Here is a 10,803-nt window from a genome sequence, read left to right on the forward strand (position 1 = left end):
CTTTCCTGCCCTGAACCCCCATAAAGAATCTGTGGGATATTGTGAAGAGAAAGTTGAGAGACGCAAGACCCAACACTCTGGATGAGCTTAAGGCCGCTATCGAAGCATCCTGGGCCTCCATAACACCTGAGCAGTGCCACAGGCTGATTGACTCCATGCCACGCCGCATTGAAGCAGTCATTTCTGCAAAAGGATTCCCGGCTAAGTATTGAGTGCATAACTGAACATAATTATTTGAAGGTTGACTTTTTTTGTTTTAAAAACACTTTTCTTTTATTGGTCAGATGAAATATGCTAAGTTTTTGAGATAGGAATTGTGGGTTTTCATGAACTGTATGCTAAAATCATCAATATTAAAACAGTAAAAGGCTTGAACTACTTCAGTTGTGTGTAATGAATCTAAAATATATGAAAATCTAATGTGTATCAGTACATTACAGAAAATAATGAACTTTATTGCAGTATGCTAATTTTTTGAGAAGGACCTGTATACATAAAAGAAGTATTTCTGAAGCTGAAACCAGGATAATTTATGTAAAATTGGGTATCCTAACTAATTTAGTACATTGTTCTTTTGGTGCCTCTTTAAAATCTGCTTTATACATCTGTAAAACAAAAAAAAATATATCATTTTTATCCTTGTCTTGTTGTTAGCAGTGTTTCCTCAGAAGTGTTTTGGCTTCTTTTGACTTCTCAGGAGAGTCAGGGGTGCACTCAACTTCTTTTTGACTGCTGCATTTGCCTAGATTAAGCTTTATTTTTCTTAACTCTTGCGATGCAAAAATTAAATAAACCCCAGACAAGTTAGTGGTAAGACGAGCAGACTATGCACCCATGTTTATGTTTATCATATCACATTAATTCAGGCATGCTTTAAGAAGGGCTTTGGAATCTATAATAATTATTATTGTCATTTTCACTGTCGTTGTTTTTATTATTATCTCAATTTAGTAGTAGTAGTAGCAGTAGTAGAAGTAGCAGTACAAAAATGGGGGTTCAATGTCTTTTTCAGCACATTCAGAGTGGCAAACAGATTTTCTAAAATCTTGTATGCTGTGAATAACAAAGAATGTTAGTTTCTTCACTTAATATATTTTTGGGTGGAAAAAGTAAAGAAAGTATTTATTGCTTCTTCTTTTTTTGTTACTTTATAAATATGATGAAAAGCCAAACCAAGAAAGATTGTGGAAAAATGTGTCCCCTATGATGAAATGGTGGGCCAAGTTCTATTGTATATAAATATGCCACAATGTGTTATTTAATGGGAAGTTAGTTAGGGCTGTGCCTATGCCAGTTTTCTTGGCCATTGTATTGATCCTCTAGTGCTGATAACGTCTGAGTCATTCACCCAGAAAAAGTGTAATATTATGATATTGATGTTTAGACTCCAGTTTGGTTCCACAGACTGAATGCTTTTTCCAGATCAGTGATGGAGAAACTGTCAAACCTTAAATATCAGCATGGCAGGCAAACACAGATGGCATTTTTAGTAGTGAATAAAAATGGTGGCATCCATATTCCTTTTGCTACAGGTTATCTTTACACTACTCACACCCATAAAAGCCTCATTTTAGTACTGTAGGTAATGTAATGCAATAGGATATTATTGAGAATTAATTATTATGTATAATTACCAGTATGTATAAATAGCATTATAAAAAAAAAGAAACGTTGAAGCTCTAATTCATAGATCCTGATCTCACTGACTAGTAATTGCCTTCTCGATCCCAGTCGGTCTCCCTAAAATGTTCCCCCTTTAGTCACATGGACATGCAGGGGAGGAAACCATTGCTGTGTGAACTGACGCTATGCCTCCCTACAGACTGACAGTATAATGCCACTGTCTCTAGAAGGGAGGCACCTCCCCAGATTTATTAGAAAGATGGGTAGTAAGTTGGAAGCTAGAGGTTGCTAAAGATCTCATGAAAGTCAATGAATTGGGGCAGCAATTATTTCCTTTTCTTAATTAGCATTTTTTTTTTTTACAAAACTTTCTGAGGCGCAGTTTATTTGAAATCATGTTCTTTTATATCTACATAAAATATCCCTGAACTTGGATTTAACTATTTGCTGTTTTGACCACTCTATATTAACATCAGCTGTGATTTTAATCATGCCTGAGAGATGTGTGGTAAATATAAGATTGTGCTCCTGATGAGCACAGGCTTTCTGCTAGCATGTCTGGTGGAAGTATATAGTCACCTCTTCCTGTCTCAGCGGTGATCACAGTGGTCCAGTGTTCCATATCAGCCTCCTCTTTGAGTCCTGAACACGATCAGGCCATGACCCTGTGCAAGTAGCAGAGTAGACTGGTTGGAGTATGGGGCATGTGAGCACCGTGATGCTCACTGGCATGGGAAGAGGACTATATTACTTCCCCAGCACTGCTTCCAATGTCTAGCTCTGCAGGAGGGGAGGAGGGAACACTGGGCCACAAGTCATTACTGGGGATTACTATGATCAGAGAAAATAAGTGGGTATTCTATAGAGGGCACTATATAGAGACACTATAAACAAGGAGCATTACATAGGAGGCACAATACATCCGAAATGAAAGTGACTGTGTAGGGTGGCTCTATATGTGCAGGCAATGTGGGGGAGGGGCTAATGCGCCATAACAGAGAGCTACATAATGAAAGCACTAGGACTAACTGGGAGACACATGAAGTAGAGGTATATAATGGGGTACTATAATAGAGGAGGTGTTATAGGAGCTACAGTATACATGGGGGCTATTACATATGGTCAAACCTCTTTTTTGAAGCCATTACCTCTACAAGACTAAGTAACCAATCTTCTTCTTTATAACTTTTGTTATTTTATATTTATACAGTACTAGTTAAAAATAGTAAACAGAGCAGAAAAAATACCTTTATTTAAAAACACATACTGTCACCACCATTCACTGTACTAGCAGCATAATTTAATTGATATGATAAACCATATAGTAACACTGACTATAGTGGCTGGAACCTAAGAAGTACAATATATGTTTCATAGTTTGCTTTATTCATTGTTTGCTTTATTTTTCTTTTAAGATTCATAAAAAATAATTATTGTGAAAAGGCAACACCCAAGGAAAGTCTAGTTTAACACTCAGGGCCCATATGCAATTCACTTTTTCACCTGAGTTTTCTCCTAGGAGATAATTTTTCATCTTCGATTGGAAGTAGTTTTCCAGTACCTTTTAACTAAAAAAGTACCACAAAGTAGGTGAAAAAGTAATATTAAAATTATTATTATTTTCTCGCTTTCTGGGCGCTTAAAAAGCATTTTATTGACAAGTTTAAAAATATCACCTAGGTGAAAACTGAATTGCATATGAACCTAAGTATTCATAAGTAGTGATAAAGTTATTGCTGAGTCAATAGGGACATGGCTAAAATGTCAATACATTGATACACTAACAAGTTTTACAGATAGCCAGCTAGTTTAGTTAGCCACTGGGGAAATGCAGTCATGGATTTTGCAATAAAACAATGCATAGTAATGCAATTTCAGCATATGTTTCCTGGATGACTATATGTGAACTCAGCTATGATTATGAGATAAATGGGAAAAGTCCAAACAGTTATGGCCATTATTATTTCATATTAACAAAGTTAACCATATTCTTACATGGAAAAAAACACTTGATGGGCTAAGATTTTGGACAATATTTGTCACTTGATGGAAACAATGGACATCAAAGACAGGACTGATGTTCAGCCACACTGGCAGATTACATTGGTCAGTCCAGAAGAGCAAAGTATTTTCTATGGCCACTTCAAATCTTTTTTTAGAAAACCTCTGGACATTTGCAAGCTGTATGAGACTTCCTACTGAAATGTGCATTTGACATACCTGCAAAGCAAAGTTTAACACAGTGTCGAGTGTCATAAACAATACTGTAATTGTATCTAAACCCCACCACCAAACAAAGAGATTATTGATATGTGACTAGCTTCCCTGCACTTTATCATGCAACTAACACATGTAACTTTTGAATTTGCTTCTCTATATCTGTATCTAGAGGAGCTAAGCATAATCTAGATCCAGTCTGTGACAACCATGATTTGATTATTCATATCAAAAATTAAACAGTTCTGAGAATATTTTAATATCTTAATATTTGTGACATAATCCAGAAGAATCTTATCTTAATATTTGTGACATAATCCAGAAGAATCTATACCCAGGCAGCAGATGGCATAGTATACCGTAAAAAAAAGATGTATGTATGAACTGTCTTTCTATTTACTTATCTGATAGAAGGCTCTGAATTTGCTGACTATTCATCTATACACCATATATCTCATGTTAAGATTTTGCAATGGATACCAAGGATAGCTCCATTAACTACAAAAATGTGAACTAAATATATGAGTTTCACATCATATTAACCAGCTCTCATCTCATGCATTAACAACTCCCAATGGCCAGGGAAGAGCACAGTACAATATAAATGAACAGCACTGGAACACTTCTCACCTTCCATCTAATGCCTTTTGTATTAGGTGAATCATAATGCAGCCATCTCATATGTACAGAGCTACGCAATGCTCTGCATACACTTCCCCTGAAGGGATTCCGAGCAGTTTTACCTTGCTCCGTCTATTATCCCTAAAGCAGCACAAAACCACTTAAGCCATTTCAACCCTTTTTTTAAGACCACATGGGTGCCAGTGACCTTTCAGTATGATATGCATTAAAAATTCAGCTGCAATCCACTGTCTTTATACGTTTTTACAATTTCATCAACAAAAGCCAGAGACATGGCTAATAAAGGAGCATGGAGGAAAATATTTATATTAACAGTTGTACCCTTAGGTCATTCAAATTTATCCTCCTAACATAGGATCCAGACGTTCTAGGCAGTGTGACGCTTGCTCACTACGATATTAACCAAAAACTATAATACTCCCAGCTCAGGAGCCTGCATGAGATGTCATTGGGGTCCTTTTTAAAATAGCACTTGTTTTATGATCGGTATTTCTATACTTGCATATTGATTAATGGCACAAAAATAGAAACCATGTGCATTGCTATGTTCTACAGGTATGGTAGTATGGATGGAGGTACACGCAGAAAGAATGCCACTCGAGAGACAACAAGCACACTGAAGGCCTGGTTACAGGAGCACCGGAAGAACCCTTACCCCACCAAGGGTGAGAAGATCATGCTGGCCATCATCACCAAGATGACCCTCACACAGGTCTCCACATGGTTTGCCAACGCCAGGCGGAGACTCAAGAAAGAGAACAAGATGACCTGGCCCCCCAGAAATAAGTGCACGGATGAGAAGAGACCTTATGAGGATGATGATGAAGAAGAGGAAGATGAATCTTCCAAAGACAATATAAAAAATGAGAAAAAAATAGAGGGTTGGTATATTTAAAGTTACAATACGCATAGTTATAATGCATGTGTGTATGTATAAAATGTAACTTTGTTCCAGAGAAAAATGTAGCATAAAGAGAAAAATTCTCCATAAATTACATTTCTCCAAATCAGCTGATTTGAAACTGGGCGCCCCATAGCAGCAATGCTATGCTGCGCGGGGCACGTTGCGGTAATTCAGGGCTCTGGTGGCTGCCAGACCCTGATTTACATCTCCCACCTCGAAGTTTAGCGGCATCGGTGAGAGCCGTCATTCGGCTCTCACAGCGCCAAACTGAACGGCGCCGAATTAATATGCACCCACTTTTCTCTTTTTTTGCTATTACTTATAGTATGCTGTGAAAATCTAACAGATTTTAGATCAGTCCATATCCTTCTTTGGGATTCTCAGTGTTTCCTTTATTCTTTACAGAAGCACCCCATGGAAGGATGCCAGCCAGCCTACCTACTCGGTTGTACACTATTTTTTTCAGTTAAACTGAGCAACTGCCATTCAGTAACTGCTTTTGAAAATAAAGAAAACCCTGAGAATCCCCTATGAGGAGATGGACTAGTCCTAAACCTGACAGCAACATGGGAAAATAATAATTTGTGGTGCATACACACGCATTTAAAATATGACATTTTTTTCATGATAGTGGTCTATCTATGACCTTTAATATAGAAACATCTTTATACAACAAGGGGATGCAGTGTAATGATCTATTTGTAGCTGAGTATAATGAAACTACACTTTATTAACCTCCTTAGCGGTAACCCCGTGTGTGACACGGGGTAAGCCGCCGGAGGGTGCCGCTCAGGCCCTGCTGGGCCGATTTACTTAATTTTTTTTTTGCTGGACGCAGCTAGCACTTTGCTAGCTGCGCCAGCACCCCGATCGCCGCCGCCGCGCGCCCGATCGCCGCTATCCGGTGCGGCGCGCGGCCCCCCCCCCCCAGACCCCGAGCGCTGCCTGGCCAATCAGTGCCAGGCAGCGCCGAGGGGTGGATCGGGTCTCCCAATGACGTCCCGACGTCGCTGACGTCGGTGACGTCATCCCGCCCCGTCGCCATGGCGACGGGGGAAGCCCTCCAGGAAATCCCGTTCTTTAAACGGGATTTCCTGATCGCCTATCGCCGGAGGCGATCGGCGGGGCTGGGGGGATGCCGCTGAGCAGCGGCTATCATGTAGCGAGCCCTCGGCTCGCTACATGATAAAAAAAAAAAAAAATTAAAAAAAAACTGTTGCGCTTCCCCCTGGCGGTATTTTTCATACCGCCAAGGGGGTTAATTACATTTTTTTAGTCCTGAAAATGTCCACATTGTTTCAAGAAATACAGGAATACACCAGTCTCTATTCCTAAGGAAACTTAAAGACGTATGTGCCTTCCACAGTCTTATACATGAATATTGTGCTTTAAAATTAATTTTGGCTAGTAAGGGTTTGAGCTATTGGGCTGCATCTACTGACCTGACCACAACAAGGTGGATGTGATAATAATAATTATTTTTTTCTAGACCTGTTAATTACCATACACACCAGTTTGTATCACAATGGAGCAGCAAAAAAGCTCCTGTAGATAACAGAAACCTCCAAAAAGAAATAGATATTTGCAAGGGCTAACTTTTTTTTAACATAATGCCTGTAAAATGTCAAAACCAGAGTGTTGCTATGTAGTCGCAAAACGCTGCAGCATTTTTGGAGAACTAAATCCTCAATTGTGTTTGGCAGTTTTTTCTTTACTGTGTATTATGCGTTGCTGCGCGACTAATGCTAGGTACACACCATGAGATTTTCTGGCAGATTTACTGGCAGATCAATTATTTCCGACATGTCCAATCTTACTTCCGATCGATTTCCAATAGAAGTGAATGGAAAACACCCTAACCCCCCCCCCTCCGATCGAATCAGGTCCTTTGGGCCTGGCCTTTGCTAAAGTTTGGTGATTTGGGTGCCCGATGCAGCTATGCATTTAATGGTTGTAGACGATCATATCCAATCGTCTACAATTATCTGCAGTGAGGATTAGGCATTAAGTGTGTGTGTGTGTGTGTGGGGGGGGGGGGGGGTAGGCACCAACATCGGAGGGTAAAGGGTTAGGTATTAGGTGGGGAGGTTAAGGTTAGGCAAAAACATCAGAGGGTTAAGAGTTAGGATTAGATTTATGGTAATATATAGTAAAATACTGGTAACTTCAATTACCAATATTGTACTATTTGCGGCTTCTCCCGCCACCCGGCTGATGCGGCCACACTGCAATATGTACTCCCACCAATGCCTAATATTAACAAACATTTGTATAGCTTTATTCTCCTGTCGGATTCAAAGTGCTTTAGAGCTGCAGCCACTAAGGGTCAATAGGCCACCCTACAGTGTTAGGGAGTCTTGCTCAAGGACTACTTACTGAATAGGTACTGGCTTACTGAATAGGAACAGCCAAGATTCGAACCTTGGTCTCTCATGTCAGAGGCGGAGCCTTTAACCAGTACACTATTCAGCCACTGTAACCCAAACCAATCCCCCCACCCATGCCTAGAGTGTGTTGAGTGATACGACATGCCAGTAAATATTGTTGCACAATCATGCACCTTTAGCAGTAAAGAATTCTATTTAATTTCATAGCATGAAGAATTGCTATGTAATGCGCATAGCTTCACATTCGTTATCCAGAAATGCACCGTAGAAATTGTTTGGATGATGTGGTCCATTATAATGTTGAGATGTGCACATTTACATACAATTTTACAGGCAGTGAAAAGTGGTAAAGAGGCTCCCAATTTCTATAAAATACTCTAAAATCAATAAAATAACAAAAATGAGGTGGCTTACCTCACAGACGACAACTCACTTTGATAAGGAAGTTTAATTGGAGATTTAGCACAGGCAATGCATTTCGTGGGACCAAGCCCACATCCTCAGGCCAAATGAAGTGCCGTTGTGGTCTAACAACCGCATTTAGGCGCCCCAAATGCAGTTGTTAGACCACAACGGCGCTTTATTTCCCACGAAACGCATTGCCTGTGCTAAATCTCTAATTAAACTACCTTATCAAAGTGAGTTGTCGTCTGTGAGGTAAGCCACCTCATTTTTGTTACTTTATTGATTCTAGAGTATTTTATAGAAATTGGGCGCCTCTTTACCACTTCTCTGCTATATCCCCCCCACTTGCCTGGGTGGGGAACCTTACGCACCTGAACCAAGGTGGGATCCCACCACCCGTGGTAATCAAGGTATGCAGGATCTTTTTGCTAAGAGAGCGACCAGACCCAGGATTGCTGGTATATCTGAGTGGAGTCAGGTTTAAACACTCCACTTGCTTGAAGCGGTCGGTTGCCCCGTGCACAACCCACCTTTGTGAGTACCCCTTTTTCAGAAGTTTTTTTGAACACATATTTATTGAGACATACTGCACCATTTGGGCTCCCGTTGTCTTTGTGTTTTTCCCCTCTAGTACTGTTTACAGGCAGTGAGTTCACATGCGACAACATAGTGCCACAGGATGCATATGGTGTGAACTCACCCTTAGTCATCTACTCACTACACACTGTTGGAGTTATCTTGTTGTGCTTCCAGCTTCCATAGAAAAAAAATGAATCCTCAATAGTAATCATTTAGCAGTTGAGACACCTAACTACATAAATTTCTTTGAGATGGAGTTTCTATAATATAGTAAATTAACTGTTGTCTATTTTTGACAATTACTGTACTAATGATGAAATCTGAACATTAAGAGCTACATAATGTTATGTGCATTTGTAGAATTCCTGTGTGATTGAGCAGATGAGCAGCTGAAATACAGAATATTGCAGGGAGCCTGATTTAATAAAATATTAATTGTCTCTTTGTTTCTGCAGATGAAAGCACTGGAAGAGAAGACAAAGACTTGGAACTGAGTGACCTTGAGGATTTTGATACAATAGAGTCTGAAAGCTCTGAGTGTGAACTAAAGCAGCCATTTCATCATCAGGCCCAAGAAGGACACCAAATGAGGACCAGAGATTGTGTCAGCGACCACTGCAAAGATGTTCTACTGAAGATGCCTTTAACAGCATCTGCAGTAGACCAAGAACTTGATAGGGCAAAAAACTGCCTCAAAAGTGTTGTTGATGAATGTGAGCAAGACTTAATGAGAGCGAGGCAGCGAGCCTGTGAATCTAAACTATGTTTTCAACAGCAAAGTCAACTACTGGATTCCAAACCCAGAATTTGGTCCCTGGCTCACACTGCCACCTCTCTGAATCAAACTGAGTATCCATCATGCATGTTGAAACAACAGGGGGTGTCTTCCCCTACTTCATCCTCTTCTTCTTCTGCTGTTTCCACCCCAGTCTGTGTTATTGACAGGCGCCAAGCTTCTCCTGTAACCAGCCTCAGAAATTGGGTTGATGGAGTATTTCACGATCCATTATTTAGACACAGTACTTTGAACCAGGCGCTCACCAACACCACTGTGTCTTGGGCCACAACCAAAGGGACAATTCTTGAAGCTGGTCCTTTAGGACGTTCAGTTGGGAATTCTAGCAATATGACTAATAAAGGACATGATACGAACAAGGAATTTATCGCGTTCCCCAAATCTGGCAGCAAAATGTTCTGCTCGTAACACTATTGACCCAACGCTCAACTTTATTATAGCAGAAAATAGGACTCGAAGTTACATTTTACCTCTAACAATGACTCTTTATTATTATTAAGATATTACGTTCAGCCATTCATCTTTGTTTAGATATCTTTTCTTGAAAAGTGTTGTTGTGACAATTATTTATACCATATCTAAAAGCACGGACTATGCTATGTGTTGGAGTTATTTGCAGTTTACAACTCAAAAGTTTACAAAAGCTACAAGTCTGAGTTTTCTCAAGGCTCTTGTCATTTGAAAAGCATGCAAGACATTTAGTAAACTACTCATCCTGACGGCTTCCTCAGGTTCTCATTGTTAGTGAATATCTCACAGACGGCACTCCTTTCAGATTTACACCATGGCACATATTGGACTTCAAACATTATCATTTCTGTCTTTTCACTCCAATAAATTGTATCAGAGACAAAAGCTAGCAGTTTTCTTTGATTGACAGATTGTCATTAGAGCCACAGGGTGATGCTGCTGCTGGCCCAGCCTGCAATCTCAGTTTCCCATCCAAAGGCTGAGGTCTGTATCAGAGTTCTCCTGTGCATGAGTAAGCTGGCATACGAAGGGTGTGCGCCAGTATCTCCAGGCTCTCCTGTATTGTGTAGAAATGGCTTATCTACTAAATGGCTGCATTCAAAAATCCAGAAATACTACTGATGTCTGTTTATGGGCTGTGGGTGAGCGAGAGTCACAGTACATAGATAGATATGATATGATATAGATTAAATAGAGAAATAGATAATAAATAAACAGACACTGTGCAGATTAGATAGATAGATAGATAGATAGATAGATTAGATAGAAAGAGATAGTAC

At 39.9% G+C, this 10,803-nt stretch overlaps 1 protein-coding gene across 2 annotated transcripts in view; it reads left to right on the forward strand.

The window, feature by feature from the left end:
- Positions 1 to 10,408, forward strand: part of IRX4 (iroquois homeobox 4) — a 46,024-nt gene extending 35,616 nt beyond the window's left edge. For both annotated transcript variants that reach the window (XM_068234573.1, XM_068234574.1), the window contains exons 5-6: positions 5,038 to 5,363; positions 9,213 to 10,408. In XM_068234573.1, coding sequence (XP_068090674.1) covers positions 5,038 to 5,363; positions 9,213 to 9,961 — 1,075 coding nt within the window. In that variant the 3' untranslated portion in view covers positions 9,962 to 10,408. The remainder of the gene's footprint in view (positions 1 to 5,037; positions 5,364 to 9,212) is intronic.
- The last annotated feature ends 395 nt before the right edge of the window (positions 10,409 to 10,803 follow it).

This window comes from Hyperolius riggenbachi, chromosome 5 (assembly GCF_040937935.1).
Source record: "Hyperolius riggenbachi isolate aHypRig1 chromosome 5, aHypRig1.pri, whole genome shotgun sequence".
In the NCBI taxonomy this organism is placed as follows: Eukaryota; Metazoa; Chordata; class Amphibia; order Anura; family Hyperoliidae; genus Hyperolius; species Hyperolius riggenbachi.